The sequence below is a fragment of the Gobio gobio genome, assembly GCF_949357685.1.
Source record: "Gobio gobio genome assembly, chromosome: 7".
NCBI classification, from domain to species: domain Eukaryota; kingdom Metazoa; phylum Chordata; class Actinopteri; order Cypriniformes; family Gobionidae; genus Gobio; species Gobio gobio.
In genome coordinates this window covers 54,438,293-54,461,810 of record NC_137103.1, presented here as the reverse complement: position 1 = coordinate 54,461,810, position 23,518 = coordinate 54,438,293, and the positions used below count along the sequence as shown (strand labels likewise).

Below are 23,518 nucleotides of genomic sequence, written 5' to 3'. Positions count from 1 at the left end.
TGACTGAATCTCTTATATGATCTTTTATAAATTACTTATGGTTTTCTAAGTGGTTACATGCTTGCTAAATAAAACGTAGGCTATATTTTTTATATTTATATATATATATTTATATTATTATTTTATATTTTTTTACGCATGTGCTTAAAGGCCTTAAACCGCTTGAATCCTAATAAATGCTGCTTGCAGCTTTACATCTCTTTTCTACTGGTGTGTGAATTACATGCTTGTATATTGTTTAATGCGTTAGAATATGGAGAATTACTGGAGGATGTGTAGGCTTATATGTGTTAATGCGGCCATGGGGCGCTGGTAAGTCACGTGCACGTGCTCCTTTCATAGTCATTGTTTACTTTCGGTTTCGTTATTGTTGAGGCGTTGGTGACAAAATGGCGCAGAGTGCAAGTAAGTTTTAATTACCATATATATCTATATTACAAGATAAACATTTCTTTAATAATCCGTCAGAATCTAAACTTATTTAAGCAATTGACTACCTCATATAATCATTAAACTGTATTTAATATAACTTAGCAGCCTACTAAAGTTTACAATATCGAGAGAGAAAAAACGCAAATTATGCTAACTTACGTAAGACATGTAGACCTACATTTTGTTAATCATAAAACATGTAGTCTGTTGTAGTTTTTCTGAAATTAAACCGTGTGCTCAGAATCAGGCAGTTATTTTCATTTAGTACTTATTATCTTGTGTTGTTTTGATCTTTTCCAGACATACGAATTCCTCCGACATTGAGAGGAGTAGAGAAACGTGAGTGTCCTAATCATACGTTAGCCTAATGAGCATTTTATTGACATAATTTTTTTACATTCAATTTTCATATTTAGTTTATATATGATTAATTCCGAATGATTTTAACCATGTATGTTACCCAGATCCACAAAAAAAAAATGGTTTGTGTTCTTGTGTTTTGCAGAGGGCAGAAGAAGTCCAGATGGGGATCGACCCAACAGTATGTCAGTTTAAATGATTTTACAACAACAACAAAGTGTAGGGTTGCCAACAGAAAAATAAGGGACAATCGTGGTTCTTTAAAGGAAAATAAGGGGAAGAATAAGGGACACTCAAAATATTTGTACTGCTACCATATCAGTATCTGCAAGTATGTGTATAATTAAAGGTGTTTAAAAGGTTCTCAGATGTAACCGGTCGACTCGCACTTCCCAAGCGACACTAGTTAGGAATGACTTATCTGAGTTGTGTATTAATGTGGACACGGGACAACAGACGACAGTTCACTGGATCTTTAATCCCTGCTGCCTGTTAAACATAGAAATAAGCAGCCTCTTTGAGTGAGATTGCCCTTTTCCTTTCTATAAAATAAATGTGTACATTTAATCACCATGTGCTCACTTCCATATATAAAGAAAAATATAACTCAAAAAGCCCACACATAGAAGTAAAATAACACTTTACACACGAGTTTGAGTGAAAATATAGATATAAAAGCAATAATTGGGATAAAGATTAAAGAAGATTATCAGGAAAATTAACAGATACCCATCTCTCCCATGAGATTACAATATCAGAAGGGGAGAGGAGGGGGCAGAACAGGAAGTTAAGGCATCATTGTGATCACACAACACTTAAAGGAGAAGCACTCATTTTGATCAGGTAACCACAGAAGACATATATGAACAATTTTGTGTTAATTATTCCCAACAGTACATATTTATCAGTGTAATTTCTATACCCGTTACACAGACATAAACACATTTGGGTCATTCCATGTCAAAATCAACCCCAGCTCAAATTTGTTTCTGAAGAAAGACAAACAAAAATGAAGAAAATTAAACTATTAAATGTGATGGGTGTATCCAGTAATTCAATATTTTGTAGGATGACAATTTTCTCCTGAGATTTGAGATTTTATGCCTTGTCTGTGAAACCGGGGGTAAATCTGTGAAGATCTCAGCAGAGGAGGATTAAACAACTCCACAAACAGCATTACCAGCTTCACACATTACTAACCAGACTGACTTTATTTCTGTCACACGTCTACTAATGCTCTTACTGAGCATTAACAGAGGCTTAGATGTTGATGATTTATTGAAAATGAGTTCTGATTCAGCATTATGGTGGTCAGTTTTTGCTTTAGTTGGGCAGTTTGACTCTGATGTTTTAATGCTAGTTTTTCTCTGGCTGCTGTAAATGTGTTTGTTATGGCTATTACGGCAAGAGAAAATGTGATCAGATGATGTTGGTTACTTGATGGCAATAAAGATATAATCATCATGTAGTGTTTTATCAGCTGATTAATATAATTTTAGTAATGTTTCTACTGCATGACATCCAACAGTGTTTTAATAAGAACATTTGTAGATCACGTGACAGCAGCAAGCAGGTTCCTGATTGATTAACGTGGCGCGAACAGACTCCAAAGTTCAGATTTTTGAACTCGGACATCAGACGCAAATTTGCATCAAACACGTGAATGCACAAAAAGCACCAAATAAAATCACTTGCGCGTATCGTGCAAGACACGTAATTCGCCTCTTTCGCACGAATGAGGCAAAATCACGTATATTGCGCAGCGCTAAACGTGCCGCAGGACCTCCAGACGAACGTCAGCGCGTCTTTACATTGACTTAAAATGGAAATCACTCACTCCAGAAGCTCAATTTGCGTTCGGTGTGAACGCAGCAGTAAACATACCTGGGTATTTCACATAACCTGCTTTCTGGAATACCCCCACGAGTGTTAAAGTAACACTGAAGCAGTCTATAAGTTAATGAGATAATTAAGAGATTAATTAAGTGATGATTGACCATTAGTGGTGACACCTGATGATAATGAGAAGAATCACTGAAGGAAAGAGGAACAAGAAGAACAGAAAAAAGAAAAACACAAGAACTACAACTGACTTCCGCCACAGCCTTAGATGAAATCAACTGAAGATAAAAGACATTAAATCACATAAAGATGTCATTAAACAACTCCACAAACAGCATTACCAGCTTCACGCATTACTAACCAGATTGAATTTATTTCTGTCAGATAAAATTTTATTTCTGTTAATTCTCATTCTCAATGAGAATTAACAGAGGTCAATTATTTGGTCTCCATTATGGTAATCAGTGTTTGTTTTAGTTGGGCAGTTTGACTCTTGACTTTTTATGTCAGTTTATGGTCTTTGAAACAGTGTTTATCAAAACACATAATTTGTTTAAAAGGAAGCCAGAAACAAAGATGATCAGGTGATATATAAAGTAGAATAATTCACTAATCTCATCATTGACCATAAGTGGTAATTGATTATTAATAGATGGTTTCCACCTGTCTTGCCCCAGATCAGGAATTCTGAATTTATATTTTTTTAAATATTTTGTGGATTTTTTTGGACACAAACATCACAGACATCAAGAATCAGAATATGAATCTCAACAATGGTGACATACTTAATGCTGCAATGCATCCGGGGAGCCATGAGTTTTATATGGTGAGAGATTTAATGTCTTCTTTTATCTTCAGTGGATTTCATCTAAGGCTGTGGCTGAAGTCAGTTGTAGTTCTTGTGTTTCTCTTTCCTTCAGTGATTCTGCTCATGATCATCAGGTGTTCAGCATTAATGCACAATCATCACTTCGTTAATCTCTTAATTATCTCATTAACTTATACACTGCTTCAGTGTTACTTTAACACTCTGTAGAGTGGGGTCATGTGTGATCTGAGCTTGGGAGTTGATTTAACTCTGGGGATTTTGCTGTGTACAAAAACAATACAAATTCATACATGTTATCTCTGGGAAGAAATTGGGATTAAAGGGGTCAATTACTGTATCTCATTGACCCCATTGGCATAAACCGATTCAGTGTTACATTTAACAGCCTGTAGTGTGCACACTGAGCAGAGTTAATTTCATCTTGGCTAACCCATGTGGGGTCAACATAGAAACCGTGGACAAAACTGTCTGGGCCCAGTTACACAGCCCAGGTCAAACCCATATGGGCCCCACATGGCTGTGCTGGCTGGGGTGTGACACAAGGATTGTGATTACTGAATGTCTGATTTTACTCTTTGCAGTGAGGATTGTTCTGCTGGGGAAGAGTGTGTCTGAAAACAGTGGAGTGGGAAACTTCCTGTTGGAACGAGCAGCGTTTTACAGTGAAGCTTCTCCAAATGTTGTAGAGAGAGTTGGAGGAAGACTGAAGGACAGACACATGATGGTCATCAACTGTCCTCAGCTGCTCCAGACAAACATCTCAGATCATCAGATCACACGGATTGTGAGAGAGTGTGTGAATCTCTCTGATCCAGGACCTCATGTCTTCATACTCGTACTGCAGCACAATGATTTCACTGAGGACGACAGATACAGAGTTAAAACTATCCTAAAAGAATTCAGCGAAGAGGCGATTCAACATACTATTGTGCTCACGACTGATGAAGAGACACCTGTGACAGTTAATAAGTCCATTCAACAGTTAAATACTGAATGTAGAGGAAATTTTAAGCTTGCTAATAAAACAGAGGAATTGCACTCTATAGTATTTCAACGCTTAGAGGAGATACTCAAAGCAAATCATGGAGAATTTCTCCATTTCTCCGATGACGGAAAACACAGAGACACCTATACAAAGACAAAAGAAACAAAAGGTTTTCTTTTTCATATACTAATAATAATGTGGTCCTATATAGACATACAGTATTATGTAGAACAAAATTCTGTGTTCTTCAGTGTCATACGTTCCTGTTTTCCTGCTGGTTTTCAGTTGATTCAACATACATACATAAAATATCTAAATGTATGTTATAGTAAAATATGTGTGTTTTTGTTTAAGGAAACACATCTGCTCAGAGAAAGCAGAAGCTGAATTTGGTGTTGTGTGGAAGTGATGAAAGCCTGAAGGACTCCATATCAAATCATATAAGGGAGAAGAATCGTGTTAGTCTGGTGAAGCTTCCAGCTCTCAATCAGCTCTCAGAGGAGGAAGTGATGCGTCAGACTCTCCGCTGTGTGTCTCTCTGTGATCCTGGAGTTCATGTTTTCCTCCTCATTATTCCTTATGGTCCTCTCAATAATGAAGACAAAGCAGAAATGGAGAAGATCCACGGGATATTCAGCTCAAGCATCAACAAACACATCATGATCCTTTTAATCCAAGATAAGAATGTGATTAGTAGTATAAGTAGTCTTGAGACGTTTATCCAGACATTTGGAGGACAACGTTTTGTTCTGGACAACGGCTTACAGGTTCCAGCTCTACTTCAGGATGTGGAGAATATGGTAAAGGAGAACGAAGGAAGTTTCTACACGACATTCATGTACCTTCAGGCTCAAGTAGAACTGGAGAGAAACAAACACAAAGCTGAAATAGAGAGACTGGAACAAGCTTTGATGAAAACTCAACCAACAGCAGGTATGAGTTCATAAAAGTGTATCAATGGATAGTTTGTCATCATTAGAATTTCATAAATGATTCCAGTCTTATTTTATCTTAATGCTACACTGCATATTTCAAATATAAACATTATGAAAATGCATAATTACTATACCAGTCAACAGTAGCGGCTCTTCACCGTGAATTGAGGTAGGGCAGTTTATAATCAACATTTTGTAAGATTTATATTCTAATTGCTGAACAATGCAGAACACACCGCCTGAGGTGGTGCTCTAATTATGATTGACATGAACACAGAGAATGCTTTCTTAATATTGCCTTAATGTAGAATTGATCTATTAATTCACTACAGTAATATCTACTTTGAGCAGGGCAAGTTCGGTCCTAGTGAGCCGCTGTCCTGCAGAGTTTGGCTCCAACCCTGAAAGACGTCTATAGAAGCTCTTATTGAAAATTAACAGAGGTTTAGATGTTGATGTTTTATTGAAAGTGTTTGATCACCATTATGGAGATCAGTGTTTCCTTTAGTTGGGCAGTTTGACTCTTGGCTTTTTATGTGAGTTTGTGGTTTCTGTTACAGTGTAAACAAAACACAATCTGTTCAAATCAAAAGAAGCCATAAACAAAAATGTTTGACTAAACTCATCACAAACTAAAACCATTAATAAGTAATATTCACCAACAATACTTTCTTGCCATAGATCAGACATTCTGAATTTTAAACATATTCTTGGGTGAAAAAAGTTTAGACGCACACAGATATCAAGAATCAGCATATGAATCTCAACAATGGTGACATACTTAATGGGTAACTTTTGTGATTTAGCATTAGGCTTTGTATCAGTAGAAACCCCGTTGTATATTTTAATTATGGTTCTTTTCCCCCTCATGTCCCCCTGAGACGAGATAATTATGCATTTTATTTCTGGAAAAATTCCTCCGATGACGCAGATATCGTCATTTTGCGTCATCGGATGATCTTTTGGCCAGAGGCTAAAAACTATAGCCAGTAGTAGGAGCTGTTCTGCATGTTTTCAACCGCCCATAGGGGAGAGATCTCACACACAGAATGTAAATGCGCTCAGCTCGGCCTCGGGCATTCATAACGGAGCGGTGCGGAGCAAAGTGAGTGTTTGAATGAAATCTGACTCCTGCTGTGTTTGTCCTGTGACTTTCGTTCGGCTCACTCACACTTTATTGAAAAGACACTTTCAGTTTTTAACTGTAGTGTTTATTCTCTAACTGAACAAAATTATTGTGTTATTATGAAGATCAAAACGACGCTGGGGGCGGTGTAGAGAGTGGCCTCGTAGAGCAGCAAAGCAAGTGCATTCTGGGAGTTGTTGTCTTTTATCCACATGAGACAAATACATTTTCTGTCTTTTCTCAGTCTAGAAGGCACCAAATTCAAAAATAATTTCACATTTCTACTGCATAAATGACCCAGTTTAAATACACATTCATCTTCCCAGCGCTGAAGTGCCCCTTTAATGCTGCATTGCATGCTGGGAGCCATGAGTTTTATACTGTGGTGGGTTTGTAGGGTTGGAGCTAAACTCTGCAGGACATCAGCTCTCTAGGACCGAACTTGCCTACCCCTGACTTAGAGGTACAAAAATGTGCCCTTAAAGGCCGGGGTATACACCCCGTCCGCGCGCAGCCCAAATTTTCAGACCGCGCGGACGGTCCGCGTGCAACAGCGCATGCGCCAGCAGTACAGAAGAGTCCACTAGGTGGCAATACGCACAGTATTGAGCACAGTGTTCAGCCGTCGAAGAAGAGTGTGCAAAGACCGGTTTAAAAACAACACACTTGAAAAAAAGAGAGAATTTTTGATTCTTCAGTGTTTCTTCCAAACTATGTTGCAATGGTGGATGCACTACAATTCTTCTCCGATCATGCCCAGCGAATGTCCCGTTGATGACAGGACTCAGTGCTGCCCTCCGATGTCTGGTAGAGCATAGACATTTTTTTACTGCGCATGTGTCGAACGCGATCATCCGCGCCCATCCGTTGTGTGTAGTATACTTTGAAAGACGCGCGGACAGGGCTGCGCGCGTGACGTGTCCGGGCGCGGTAAGTGAAGTATACCCGGGCCTTAAGGGTCCCATCCCAGTGACGGCCACTTGAACCTTAAAAGGTACAATTTTGTAAATTTATTTTTGAGAGTGTAGAGGAATTCCAGTGAGAAAAAAAGGCATTTCTATTCTCAGAACAAAACAAACGCAACAGAAGGCTATTCACATTATCACCTTTAAACTTTCATTAATACATACGAAGAACAGACCCACTAGTTACTGACCTGATGCAGACTAATATAAACATAGCTGAAGCGGACTGATATCGTCTGGATCGAGGTTTACGTATATGAAAATAAGCGGGGCACTCTGAAATCTTCCCTAATTGACTCTCAATCAGAGCATGCTGCAGTTCCATTTAAAAATATCCTGCTCACTTTATGACTTTAAATATTACATAAAATCCAAAAATATTCGTTACACATTTACAATTTATTATTGATTCAGTTTATATAGAGGTCTATGTTTTGGATGAATATTTTGTTGGGCTCACCAACCTGTCCTTACAGACAAGCCATGGCTGCCAGTCAGTACATGGAAGATCAGCACACGAGACAATGCAACTGCTATTGCATTTCTTATGATTATTACAGGAGTCTTTAAATATGAGTCAATGCCCTGATGAAAATGAAAATATATTTCCATATATTTAGGATCAATATATTATATGGTGTAAATATATGGGAAAATATATGAAATAATATATTGTGTTAATATAATCTGTTTGTGGCAAGCAAGCACACTGTAAAATGTAATTAGTTGAGACCGTGTGCATTCATTTGCATTTATTAAACAGAAACTTTAAAAAACTAAAAAATCAACTTAAATCTGCAGTCTGTAACTTTTTTTGGTTAAAAGTTATCCAAAATCAACTTTTCAGCCAGTACACAACAAGCCAGTATTCAAAACTATCTCCAATCACAACGGTAAGCTTGTAATATTGTTATAATTTGAGTGGTACTGGTGGATTTCCTTGGGAAATTTAAGAATGTCTTTGCGTCATTACGTCACGCCTGTATACTGCCGTCCAAAGGCAAAGCGCAGTAACTACACATTTGGTCAAAATTGAGTTAAGACTTGAAATGGGCTTTGTGACATCTGTTCTGTCTTGTGACAAAGTTTGCTGGTTCAATTTTGTCCAGTTTTAGAGAAACGAGCGTGTCAAAATTGCAGTAACTACAAAATCCAAGCCAATACCAAGGCAAGCAGCCAATATTGTTACAGCGTTCTAGCTTTGATTCCCCGTTTTTGACACCGCAGATACTGCGGTTTCAGCCTTGTCACGATGGGGATTGTAACTTATGCGGTTTGCCCCGATCGTAAGTAACACACAGAAACAATCCCGCAGCCATGATGGTTGAACTCGCGTTAAAACGCAAATATTCAAAGACTGGTAAGAAAGATAGCAAAATAATAACTCATAGTAAGGCAACTGACAGCTTTATAATCAGTTAACATCAGTGATGGGTAACAACATCGCCATAAGCGTTACTGAGAATAAAATGCAGCGTTACTATGATTGAGCTCACTGAAGCGGTTTATCATCCGAACAGGCTCTCTGTCAGTCGGACCTGCAACGTGTGTGTGTGTGTGTGTGTGTGTGTGTGTGTGTGTGTGTGTGTGTGTGTGTGTGTGTGTGTGTGTGTGTGTGTGTGTGTGTGTGTGTGTGTGTGCGGGCGTGCGTGCATGCCATGCGTGTTGGGGGTGGGTGGGGTGGTACACATAACTGATGATGATTGGTGGGTGGGAGACAAGGTAGATGTTGATAAGTTGAGTTCACACACACACGCATATGCACAGTCACACACACCAATGACTCTGGTGTGAGTAAGAGTCAGAGCGATGGCAAGTCCAACGACTTCAAAGGTAGCTTTCGCAAACTGGAAGTATAAGAGCTACTTTTCCCTCGTTGAGGTGAAAGGTCAGAATGTTTATGTAAGTGCAACTTATGCCCAGGAAGAAAGAGTCTCTCCACATCGGTGGCAAGTGATTCTAATCTAATGAAGCGCCTCACATCACATGCCGCCACAAAATGAGTGGCTAAAAACCCAGGTGATAACATGAGCTCCACTACCAAAGGAGTAGTATAGTACTGATAATATTTACACTATATTTACAGTAGGTCTACTGATAATATTTACAATAATGTATTGAATTTGATAGGTGTCTCTCACATTGTCCCACAGCAACATTACAATAGTGTACATAAGTGTACATAAATGTACAATGTTTTATGATAATAATGTATTCTATTTAGTGTCCAATTCATTCATTTAACATATTTAATATTGGGGGCATCAAAGTTATTTGACATATTTGAACATTTGGGAAAAAAAATTTTTTTAACGCAGTAATTACTTAGTTACTTTTATAATGATGTAACTCAGTTACTAACTCAGTTACTATTTGTAAGAAGTAACTAGTAACTTTAACTAATTACTTTTTTAAAGTAATGTGCCCAACACTGGTTAACATTGACTAGCAAGCCGCTAGCAAATTTTGACTTACCTGTGCTGCTCTATTAAAGGCAATATCCTCTGACAACGTAAAGATAATCCGATTTAATCACGTTGGTGTTTGTTGATTCGGACATCTCTCCGTTTCAGGCAGCTAATCCAATTGTATTGACAGGGGTTACTCCTTCAAAAGTTAGCTGGGTCTGGTAAAGTTATCTTGTTAGACAAAGTTACTCTAAAAGTTGGCGGCACCAGTCAGCAGGTGACAACCGGACAACCGAACGAGCGCAGCCGGGCCGACAGCAAGCACACTAGGTGAAAAAGTACACTTGCATAATGTACTGAAAGTACTCTATTTTCACGCACTAATTTCGTAGGCTACTTAATATACAAAAAAAAACTGCCAATCAGTTTTTTGGATTTCACTGATAGGCTAGCTAAGAATACATAATAATTATATTTTAATTATTAATTATAGCTTTAAGGGTGTAGATAGCATAAATAGGAAATGTACATGTTTGAGAATAGCTTAGAAGTTAGGCTAAAGGGAGAAGAAATACGTAAGTTAACTTACTCTCTAACCTCTAATTCTAGGAAATGATGTATGGCATGAAAAAAGGTTGGATGAACACATTTAGTTTGTAGATACTGCACTTTGCCTTTGCAATAGTGTTTTAGTTGTTTAAGGTCATCCAAAGGCAGAGTGCAGTATCTGCATTTTGGGGGTCAAAGATCACAATCGGTGCTCATGGTTTTTATCTATAAAAAATGTCTTCCTAAGAAGGCAATACATGAATGCATTACCACTAATCTACCCACAACATGTTTGACTGGCTGGTGTAAAAACTTTAAAGCCATTTTTCTCAGTTTCAGTGTTTGCGTAGTTACTGCACTTAGCCTTTGTAGGGCAGTATACGGTACATAAAGAAAGAGTCCGGCTAGTAGTAGTAATGCACTGACTGACAGCCACACAAACTCCTCAAAACCTCAGATTCATCCACGCTGAGGAGCCACGCCGACGCACAACCCACGTAAAGATGATCACGCCGCAAATTGCAATTGCAGGATTGGCGACACAGAGGCAAAACTTACAGACTGCAGCTTTAAAAACACCTGAATTTGTCTCAGATTAAGTGTGCTCTTGATTGACCATTGGTGATTTTAAATGCATAATATGACAAACATTTTGAACTACTGTTTCATTTAGACACAAAGAGGCATCAAGAATCAGCGTATGGTGACAATCAAAAGCTTCACACTATTTTAATGCAATCTATTATTTTATATATTTTTCAGTATATTTACACCATATGATATATTGATCATAAATATATGGAAATATATTTTCGTTCCCTAAGGGAGTGCAGTCCACGTTAGTGTGTCCAGTGCTGGGCAAGTTACTGAAAATTAGTAATTAGTTACAGTTACTAGTTACTTCTTTCAAAAGTAATTGAATTACTTTACCAATTGCTGTACATCAAAAGTAATTAGTTACTAGGGAAAGTAACTTTTATGTCTGCTTTTTAAATCTAAATATGAACAGTACTGAACAGTCAAACACAAACATAATTTTTCATTCAACATTTCAGGCGAAACTGGACAAGTGTAAATGCATCTGGTTGTTTAAACCACATATGTCAATTTTACTCCTGGCAAATTGTTAAAAAATAAACGTGTAAGGGGGCGTGTTATATATGACATGTTGTAGCCAGATATGACAGCGCTACTGCAATACGCATCACCGCAAGAGTAGTCCACTAAATGTGCATATAGCGCGGGTAGCCTATTGAAGATCGGATTTATATTCATTTTGTGGAGAGTTGTAAGTTAAAGGATTAGTTCACTTTTAAATAAACTTTTGCTGATAATTTACTCACCCCCATGTCATCCAAAATGTCCATGTCTTTCTTTCTAAAGTCGAAAAGAAATTAAGCTTTTTGAAAAAATTCCAGGATTGTTCTCCATATAATGGACTTCAATGGGCTCCAAACGGTTCAAGGCTCTTCCTGTAGCTCAAACAGTAGAGCATGGCGCTAGCAACGCCAAGGTCATGGGTTCGATTCCCAGGGAAAGCAAGAACTAAATGTAAAACAAAATGTAAAATGTGTACCTTGAATGCAATGTAAGTCGTTTTGGATAAAAGCGTTTGCCAAATGCCTAAATATATAGGTCCAAATTCAGTGCAGCTTCAAAGGGCTTTAAACGATACCAGATACCAGATACCAGAAGGGTCTTAACTAGCCAAACCATCAGTTTCTGTGAGAAACCCAGCAGTATTTATGCTATTATTTTACCTCTTATCAGACAAACGTGATCATCTCTGAGCTCAGCCATAACTTCCACTAAGTGAGGTCAAATATGAGCCTGGTCATAGATATAGGCTATTGATCATTTTGTAATTTACAGTGAAAAAACGTAAATTGACATTCCCAGAATTCCCTGCATGACACTTCACATTTGATGTATTTTCATTTAAATAACTTTGTTTATTCTTTTTTTTCTAATCAGTTATGTACATTAGGGTTTTATGTTACATCTAATGTTGTTAAATTAATGTTTATTGCATTTTTACAATTTCATGCGTGTTACCATGATGGTGTTTAGTGTTTGTGTGAATGACACTAATATATATATATTAGGGCTGGGCAAATTAACGCGTTAACACGGGCGATTCATTTTTTCAGCTTAACGCATTAAAAATATTTAACGCAAATAATGTGTGTGTGTGTGTGTGTGTGTGTGTGTGTGTGTGTGTGTGTGTGTGTGTGTGTGTGTGTGTGTGTGTGTGTGTGTGTGTGTGTGTGTGTGTCAGTGTCCTGTCTGTGTGGCTGCGTCTCATGTTTGACACACACACACACACACACACTCGATGCATAGACAGACTCGCGTCAGTCTCCTGCTCACATCGAGTTCTCTTTTGCTCTTGAACAAACAATAACAACAACACATAATTTTGAGTATTCTCATATTAGGAGTCTTAGCTACAATTATTAGTTAAATAACGTTAAATAATTAGTTAAATAACGTTAAATAAAATAATTAGTTAAATAACGTCTTAAATGAACTTAAAGAGTTAGGAAATGAGATGCGCGGGACAGCGTGAGATCCGCGGACGTTCTTAAAGTGACAGTAGCACTGATGATGCCTGTCATTAATGTTCATCAAAGAACAACAGGAACAGAGGAAATTGTAGCTTTAATGATGATTAATCTATATTTCATTTATTATTTATGCAGTTCAGAAAGGTGTTTGAAAACTATTACATTTCTGTATATGTCTAACAGGGAAGGCCATGGGTAAATATAACATTTATTATTTTGGGTTTATGTAAAGATTGTTTTAAGTTCACTTAAAATAAAAGTTGTTTTTTTAAAGCCTAATAAATGTTGAAATTGGGAGCTTTCAGTTATACTGTAATGTAACGTCATTAATGTTTCATAGAGACTTTAGTATCAGTGATACTGGCCTTCATTCATAAAAACATGACAATACAACACATATTTAAAATATGCTGTCTTTAAATTCTTTATACATTAATTTGGAGAGTAACTGAAATTATTACAATATCAAAATATTAAAAACTTAAAATATTACAAACTTGCAATTAATTACAGAAAAAAATGTGATTAATTAGTTAATATTTTTAATCAATGCCCAGCACTAATATATATATATATCCTCCTAAACGCTGCTTGTGATGAGCTTTGATTCATTCATCTTTTGATATTGACAACCACCAATCACAGTGGTGATGAGTCAAAAATATGGTAGCAACGTTATTGGTTTTACGGGATTGCACCCACTGTACTGTATATTTTATGGATTTTAATAGGTTTTTTACGGTCTATAACCATCTAATTAACATATTTATGTTGCTATAAAAACTGTTTAAACCTGTCAGATTGAAGGGTTTACATTGTAATATTTCCGTTAAATATACAGTACAGTGGGTGCAATCCCGTAAAACCAATAACGTTGCTACTGTATTTTTGACGGTAAGTTCTGGTAACCAGGCAAGAAAAGGCAAGTGTTGATTTGAGAGGCTAAAGCGTTGGGTTAACTCACTGTCGGCCGCTGACCACTTGGTCGTCACTTTAAAAAAAAATATTTAACAAACCAAAAAAAATACTCCAAACATTTTTCTAAGTTAACTTAATAAAGAAACAAAACAAAATAAAACTACTTTGACATTAAAAACAAAACTTAACTATTTTAATGGCTGCAACACTGTGTAGGGAGGATACTTTTTTTTAAATTTTAAATACGGGCTCCAGTTGGACTCGGGCTGAGAATTTTGATAAACTGTCAGACATGGGCTAGGCTGGGCCTAGATTTGAGCTTCTTGTCTGCAAGCATTCATTTTTCACGAAAGAGAGTAATGCAAATAACGAACTCATTTAAATTTCAGTAATTGTAACTACATTACTTGATTAAAAAAAAATTAGTTACATGCTCATTACTGCTATAAGTAATGGAACTACAGTAATGCCTGTTACTCCCAACACTGGGTGTGACCAAGCGGCTCCTCCCGCAGTTTCTCTTGAAGCCGATACGGAAGTGACTTAAACTGCAGTTCATGGACTGGCCACTAGAGACAGACTCCAGAAGGAGCAGAATCTCATTGAGCTCATGTTAAAATGCCCAACTTTACAGCAGAAGAACACGTTTACAGTCTGGGACAAACTGTGCTTTTGGTCTGTACGGCTAATTTTGTCCTTCATGACGACGGAGAGGGGGGTGAATTATTTTATAACTCATTCGTTTACATTATATAAAGCATTAAAGTTCTGCATAATTAAGGGCGTGGCCACTTTGAATGACAGGTGGATTGCCGTTTGTCTGCTAGTAATCACGTCACCTCAGCTCCGCCCACGTCCCGCCTCTTTGCCCATTTTCTGTTATCCGTGTGTGATGCGCTGCCCAGATGGCAACGGCCATCTCGTCCATACTTTACGCTTCAAAACTGCTCTTCAGAATCCTATGGGTGACGTCACGGACACTATGTCCATATTTTTTTACAGTCTATGGGTGTGACACAACTTAACACAATACTGTATGGCCTTAAATATCAGATGAAGATGCTCATTTTGCGACATTTGAAGAATTTCACTGTAATAACTGTCTGTCTTCTTGCTTTTTAGCTGGTGTAGCACGTGATGATGATCTAAGAATTATCCTGCTGGGAAAGACAGGTGTTGGGAAAAGTGCAACGGGAAATACCATACTGAGAAGAAGAGCTTTTAAATCATTATTTGATTCATCTTCAGTGACCAGAGAGTGTCAGAAAGAAACGACTGAGTTCAACAGAAGACGGATAACTGTGATCGACACTCCAGGCCTGTTTGATACTGGAGTCGATAATGTTGAGACAAGGAAGGAGATTGTGAAGTGCGTCTCAATGGCGGCACCTGGACCACATGTGTTTCTGCTGGTGATGCAACTGGGAAGATTCACAGAAGAGGAGAAAAATGCAGTGAAGTTGATCCAGGAGACTTTTGGTGATAAATCCAGAATGTACACCATGGTGCTGTTCACCAGAGGAGATGATCTTGAAGGAAGAACAATTGAAGATTTTATTGAACGAAATGGTAGTTTAAAGAACATCACCCAGCAGTTTGGAAAGAGATATCACGTGTTCAATAACAAAAACAGTGAAGATGAGACGCAGGTTTCTGAGCTGCTGGGTAAGATCGACTGTTTGGTGTCAGCAAATGGAGGTAGTTTCTACACCAATGAGATGTTCCAGCTGGTGGAGAAGAACATCCAAGAGGAACAAGAGAGAATACTGAAAGAGAAAGAAGAAGAGATCAAGAGAAAAGAAGAAGAGCTGAAAACCAAATATCAAGCTGAAATAGAAGAAATGAAGAAAGAAAACAAAAGAGAAAGAGAAGAGATGCAGAATGAACTGAGAAAAAGAGAAGAAGATTTCAAAAAGAGAGAAGAGGAGATCAAGAAAGAAACAGATGCAAACCTAAGAAAAGAGCTGCACAGAAAACTGGAGGAGAAACAGAAACAATTTGAAGAAGAGAATAAAAGAAAAGAAAAAGCTTTAGGAGAACAACAACAGAACTTCATAAAATACCTGGAAGAAAAACATGAGAAAGAAAAACAAAATCTCCAGGAGAAAATTCAATGTGAAACTAGAGAACAAGCAGAGCGTGAATATCGTGAAAAACTCGACACAGCAGTGGCCAGAGCTTTAGAAGAAGCTGAAGAAAGTCTACCGTACAGATCCAGGCGCGCTCGTGACTGGGGCTTTGTCCCTGTTGTTGGAGGAGCTGCTGGAGGTTTATATGGTACTGCTGAAGACCTTGTGTACTGGATTAGTTCAAAACCATTTCAATAACAAAAGGACCCCTGAAAGTTCTGGTAAGCTGGGAGAATCAACACATTTAAATGTATTTGTGCATAATGCCCAATTTCTGTTTGTGTTGGGATGATTTTGTTGAAATTTGTGATTAAAAATGTTTAATTTTACAGATTGCAGATGCCTCTGAGCAGAACAGACATAATGCTGGATCAGACATTGTTCAACACCCACAATTTCTTCATAAGAAAAGTAAATATTACGTATATTTAGTATTATGTAATTGTATCATCATATTTAGATTTTTTTCACTCTCTGTATTGTAAAGCTATTAATGATAGTGTATTTCACTTTCAGCTGTAGTCTTTATTTACTGTCCTCAATAAACTACTAGAACCATTACTAAATCAGTAAATATATGAAAGAAATTTTCTCTGTAACAATAATTGAAGGAATATAGCTTTCAGTCATGCAAAATGCAGTCAGGGGAGTACCTTTAGGGATTAAATGTTATTTTATGTGTTTTTCAGTAAAGGTAAAGATGTTAATAGTTAATGTTTAATGTTTAGTTATGTTGGACATTTAGGGTGTGTTCACACTTGGCCTGTTTGGTTTGATTAAAATTAACCCTAGTGTGATCGCTCTGTTAGTGCGGTTCATTTGAATTAGTGTGAACCCTGGTGCCAAACAAGCGGACCGAGACCACTGAACGCAACGCAACACGGACCAAAGACATGTAAATGAACCAAAAACAGGAAAATGAGACCCTACAAAGGACAGAAGGCTCACGCATATCGTTTTTTTTTCTCGTCACAGTCCGGTACAGGTGTCAGAATCACATCTCCTCGCAGCAGATCTTGGTTTGTGTGTGTGACGGAGGGATTCCTTCCACTTTTTTGACTCCTTTACACATTTTATAAGCTCTTTGTGAGTTCTCAGCTCCTCAAAATACCATCATATGTAGCTACACACACACAATGTGTACACAGCATTGTTTTGGATGTTTGGTAAGTTCCGTCTCAAAATAGGCAATACATCATAAAAGCCGACCAAACACGTTGTGAACGTGTCCCTATGCCTTTAGGTTAGGTATATTTTGGTTCTGAATGCTAATCAGTCAGGACTAAATGTTTTAGGGGTTTTTGGATCTGGACCAAATGAACCAAGCGAACCGAACTACAAGTGTGAACACACCCATTTTTCTGTTACTGAATGTTGTGGTTACCATTGTGCTGAAGAGTAGCCCTTGTGCTCAGGCTGTGGACACTCAGGACTTTATGCTCAGTACTGACATCTGTCTTTTCTTAGTGGTTTGTTATATGCATTGTGTTCGATGATGAACAACGCCGTTAACCCGCTGTTCTTGAGTGTTTTTACATCAAGATGGAAAAGGACTTTAATCACATAAACTTGATATATTCATTTTTTTATTCTTGTTTTAAGTAATTTAACCTGTAGCTGGAGAAATCAGGTTATTGGGGAGAGCGGGGCACAACCCATAGACAGTAAAAGAAATGGACACAGCGACCCTATAGGTTTCGACGGGAAAAAGTGAAGTCAGGTAGAAGCATCAGTTCCTGATGGCTGAGCGGCCTCAGACTGAGCTTGACGACGTAGATGTGACGTGAGCAACCTGTCTGACAGTTGAACGTCTTCTAGTAGTTGTACAAAGTCAAATCTGAATCACGTTGTTGAAATATTTTGTCCCGTTGCTTTTGGCTCTCTATGGGCTTCTCCCCATGCCTCTCCCTTGACTTTATCGGACTTTATGCCTCCACATTGCCTCATAGACAGCAAAAGATTGCCTGCGAGCTTCTCCTCCTGTCTATACAGTAATTCCTCTACTATGCGACAGGGAGCCGCATGGTTATGAAGCAATCGTTAGCCTATTTTTACAAAAGTGGCTTCTAGGGGGGCGATAGTGTAAGATATGAAGCCTTTTATACATTGTCGTGTTTGTTTAGAAATAAACAATGGACAAATGGAGTCTTTAAACACCTCAGATGTAAAGATATTCACTGTCAAAGTGAGGCCAAAATGAATGGGAGTCAATGGGATGCTAACAGCAGGTAATGGCTTGGTTAGCAATGGCTGCCCCTGTGGAAGGTACGCTTTCCGGGGGTAGGAATACCCCCTTGGCACGACCAAGCCTGTAGCACTCCTCTCAGAAACTGAAGCCTCCGCGCCTCGATCGCCCCCCGGTGGCTGGTCCCAGTATAGCTCTTAAAACCCCACCTCTCCATGTATAAGAATGGACGCGAGACACACTAAACACTTAAATTACACTTCAAATAACTGTTTCCTAAAGATGGTTTCTGTCATTTTAGGCAGTTTTTATCACAGTGATTTCATTTCAAGTGTTCATTTCTTAAATAAGTTTAGTTTTAGAAATTCGATGCTATAAAAACGGGGGTGTGACGTCATGATTGACAGCTGAGATTGACGGCTTCTCTGAGTGAAGTTGTCACTGAGGCACTAACGGACTTTTTTCTGGATTTTTGGGAGGAGATGGAGCTTTAGCTTTAATATCTACATTTCTATAACTGTTAACACCAACATAATGAGTTGTTCTGCATCTATGAGAGTGTGGGCGGGCTTTTGATAATCGCACCTCTACTTCCTGCTCTTTTACTGTGCAACTCCGGTCCCGAGATGTCAGTACCATGTGCGGGCCTACGAAAGCTTCAACTCTGGTCAGCGGAAGTCAATGAAGTCGCGTTGTCCATATTTTTTTACAGTCTATGGGCACAACCTAACGTGGGGTTAGTTGTAAAACACACGGTTTAACACTTTCCACACATGCCAGGATGACCAAACTTTGTGTATTTAGGCCTACTAGTTGCCATATAAACAGTATATAGAGAAAAATTGTGCCAAATTTAAAAATCTTTGGAAGATATCACTGAACATTTATATAACCATAGCAAAATATATTATATATGTTATGTAACAGTTGAGATGGTTCTTTAATGCTGTTCTAACAGCAAAAGACACAAGCCGGGGTTTAATCCCAGTTGTGCAGACGGGGCATGTTGTCACACTGAGCCCCTACTAGAACTACGCTATTATATTCTATACTTTTATGAATTCTATTGAGAAACCATGAGAAAAAGGTGAATAATGACTGAGAGTCAATGTTCAGAAGTTATTCATTATTATTATGTTTTTGAACTATGCTGTATAGTTGTGTTTTGAGGTGTGTTTGTTGTCAAACTCAAAAATGTGTTTATTTTTAATCAAAATGCCATTATTTTATATGAAAAAGTTGATGATTGTATTTTATTGACAAAATATTTTAGTTTGTCTTTTTTTTTATTTATTTTTATTATATCAGATAACATTTCAAGCTGTCATTTGGTCATTCAGGTTGGTAGAATTCAGTTATAATCAGTAATCTTAAATTATATCTTTCACTTCAACAAACTCAGTTAATGTAGATGTTACATGAAGTATAATTTCTAGACATTTTTCAGTGTATAGCTTTATACTTTTTATTGTCAGTTATCTAAAATTGTCATTACAGTGTTAAATCTAACCAAAAAAACGATTGCCTTAAAAAAAACTAAATTGAATGAATTAGGAATACTGACAAATGCTTAATTCGTATAGTTCACTTACATGAGAGCTCTAGTGGCTAAAAAGTAGAGAGTACTTGATTATTTACTTTAGATTTACTCTTGACTTATACATTAGATACAATTAAGTACAAAAAAGCAAGAAAGACCTGTGAAGATTTTTGTTTCTTTAAATTGTTGTAACTTTACCCCTGGCATGACCTACTTTACATATTCTATCAAATAAAATAAATAGTACTTGGTGCACACACTATGTTATAATCTACACAACATGTGTTGTCCCTTAGCACACACACTATATGTGTTAAATTCTACACGTGTCATTTTTAACACATCTCTTTTTACAGGTTGTGTTTTCTGTGTAAATAAAAGTTATTAATATACAATATTTTGTCAGTTGCTACATTTTAATTCAAAGGTCAAACTCTGTTGACTGTTATTTCTTCATGAACTTTTCTCAAATGCAGCATCGTCGATGAGGTGTTGAAGCATGAATAATTGAATAATGTACAGTCCAGTGAATCTGTCCTGTCATTGAGCTTGAATTATTGTCTTGTACTTTGTGTGCACATGCATTCTGTTCTCGACTATTGATTAAATGTTAAATATTTTAACATCTGCCTTATTTTAAAATGACATCTAAGCATGTAATTACCTGACACAATTTATGTGTTAAAATGATTTACACATTTAAATTTGACAAAACATGTGTTGACCCTGAGCACACACACTACATGTGTTAAAATCTACACAACATGTGTTGTCCCCGAGCACACACACTACATGTGTTAAAATCTACACAACATGTGCTGTCCCCGAGCACACACACTACATGTGTTAAGAGCACACACACTACATGTGTTAAAATCTACACAACATGTGTTGTCCCCAAGCACACACACTACATGTGTTAAGAGCACACACACTACATGTGTTAAAATCTACACAACATGTGTTGTCCCCAAGCACACACACTACATGTGTTAAGAGCACACACACTACATGTGTTAAAATCTACACAACATGTGTTGACCCTGAGCACACACACTACATGTGTTAAGAGCACACACACTACATGTGTTAAAATCTACACAACATGTGTTGACCCTGAGCACACACACTACATGTGTTAAGAGCACACACACTACATGTGTTAAGAGCACACACACTACATGTGTTAAGAGCACACACACTACATGTGTTAAGAGCACACACACTACATGTGTTAAAATCTACACAACATGTGTTGTCCCCAAGCACACACACTACATGTGTTAAGAGCACACACACTACATGTGTTAAAATCTACACAACATGTGTTGTCCCCAAGCACACACACTACATGTGTTAAGAGCACACACACTACATGTGTTAAAATCTACACAACATGTGTTGACCCTGAGCACACACACTACATGTGTTAAGAGCACACACACTACATGTGTTAAAATCTACACAACATGTGTTGACCCTGAGCACACACACTACATGTGTTAAAATCTACACAACATGTGTTGACCCCAAGCACACACACTACATGTGTTAAGAGCACACACACTACATGTGTTAAATCTACACAACATGTGTTGACCCTGAGCACACACACTACATGTGTTAAAATCTACACAACATGTGTTGACCCTGAGCACACACACTACATGTGTTAAAATCTACACAACATGTGTTGACCCTGAGCACACACACTACATGTGTTAAAATCTACACAACATGTGTTGACCCCAAGCACACACACTACATGTGTTAAGAGCACACACACTACATGTGTTAAATCTACACAACATGTGTTGACCCTGAGCACACACACTACATGTGTTAAAATCTACACAACATGTGTTGACCCTGAGCACACACACTACATGTGTTAAAATCTACACAACATGTGTTGACCCTGAGCACACACACTACATGTGTTAAAATCTACACAACATGTGTTGACCCTGAGCACACACACTACATGTGTTAAAATCTACACAACATGTGTTGACCCCAAGCACACACACTACATGTGTTAAGAGCACACACACTACATGTGTTAAATCTACACAACATGTGTTGACCCTGAGCACACACACTACATGTGTTAAAATCTACACAACATGTGTTGACCCTGAGCACACACACTACATGTGTTAAAATCTACACAACATGTGTTGACCCTGAGCACACACACTACATGTGTTAAAATCTACACAACATGTGTTGACCCCAAGCACACACACTACATGTGTTAAGAGCACACACACTACATGTGTTAAATCTACACAACATGTGTTGACCCTGAGCACACACACTACATGTGTTAAAATCTACACAACATGTGTTGACCCTGAGCACACACACTACATGTGTTAAAATCTACACAACATGTGTTGACCCTGAGCACACACACTACATGTGTTAAAATCTACACAACATGTGTTGACCCTGAGCACACACACTACATGTGTTAAAATCTACACAACATGTGTTGACCCCAAGCACACACACTACATGTGTGAAGAGCACACACACTACATGTGTTAAATCTACACAACATGTGTTGACCCTGAGCACACACACTACATGTGTTAAAATCTACACAACATGTGTTGACCCTGAGCACACACACTACATGTGTTAAAATCTACACAACATGTGTTGACCCTGAGCACACACACTACATGTGTTAAGAGCACACACACTACATGTGTTAAATCTACACAACATGTGTTGACCCTGAGCACACACACTACATGTGTTAAAATCTACACAACATGTGTTGACCCTGAGCACACACACTACATGTGTTAAAATCTACACAACATGTGTTGACCCTGAGCACACACACTACATGTGTTAAAATCTACACAACATGTGTTGTCCCCGAGCACACACACTACATGTGTTAAGAGCACACACACTACATGTGTTAAAATCTACACAACATGTGTTGTCCCCAAGCACAAACACTACATGTGTTAAGAGCACACACACTACATGTGTTAAATCTACACAACATGTGTCATTTTAACACATCTTTTTTTAGAGTGTAGTGGCAAAGTATAAAGATTTAAAATTACAATGAATTAGTATTTGAGGGCTGCAATGTGATCCTTAAATAGAGTCTTTTAATATATCCTCAAATGATTCCTGATAAGATTTTCTGATACATAAATGTTGTTTCACTGAATTACATTTTAGTGGGTGTCTTCTGTAAATCATGTATGATAATTTACATTTACATTTATGCATTTGGCAGACGCTTTTATCCAAAGCGACTTACATTGCATTCAAGGTACACATTTTACATTTTGTCAGTTCTTGCTTTCCCTGGGAGTCGAACCCATGACCTTGGCATTGCTAGTGCCATGCTCTACTGTTTGAGCTACAGGAAAGCCCAATTGTTTTATAAACATATATAATAAAAAAAATAATAAAAATAAAAAAAATAATTTATTTTTTTTTTGCTCAGAAAAAATATAAAATTAAACAGGAAGCATTCTAATGTACAGGGAAAAAACTAAATGTAAAGCTTTATTACACATTTATTTATTTTTTATGCCTGAAACCCCCGTTTTATCTCTGACCCAGAAATAAATAAATGCAATTATACATAAATAAGGAAATAAATGTATAAATACTCATTTATTTTTTTACATTTACTTTTCTGTGTATATTTACTAATGTTTTTATTTGTTTTGTTTTGGGTTTTTTTTTTTTACACTTCTTTGTATATTTA

General features: G+C 37.5%; 1 protein-coding gene across 1 annotated transcript; it reads left to right on the top strand.

Moving 5' to 3' along the window:
- The first annotated feature begins 347 nt into the window (after nt 1–347).
- LOC307129746 (GTPase IMAP family member 8-like) lies at nt 348–20,163 on the top strand. Its single transcript, XM_079822431.1, has 7 exons — nt 348–405; nt 733–771; nt 938–973; nt 4,045–4,617; nt 4,803–5,381; nt 15,039–16,266; nt 16,378–20,163. The coding sequence occupies exons 1-6, from the start codon at nt 390–392 to the stop codon at nt 16,241–16,243; spliced, it is 2,448 nt and encodes an 815-aa protein (XP_079678557.1). The 5' UTR covers nt 348–389; the 3' UTR covers nt 16,244–16,266; nt 16,378–20,163.
- The last annotated feature ends 3,355 nt before the right edge of the window (nt 20,164–23,518 follow it).

Excerpts from the sequence above, each read along its gene's own strand:
- LOC307129746 (XM_079822431.1), top strand. Across the intron at positions 974-4,044 it reads AGATGGGGATCGACCCAACA|TGAGGATTGTTCTGCTGGGG; the intron begins GTATGTCAGTTT and ends TACTCTTTGCAG. Across the intron at positions 4,618-4,802 it reads AAAGACAAAAGAAACAAAAG|GAAACACATCTGCTCAGAGA; the intron begins GTTTTCTTTTTC and ends TTTTTGTTTAAG.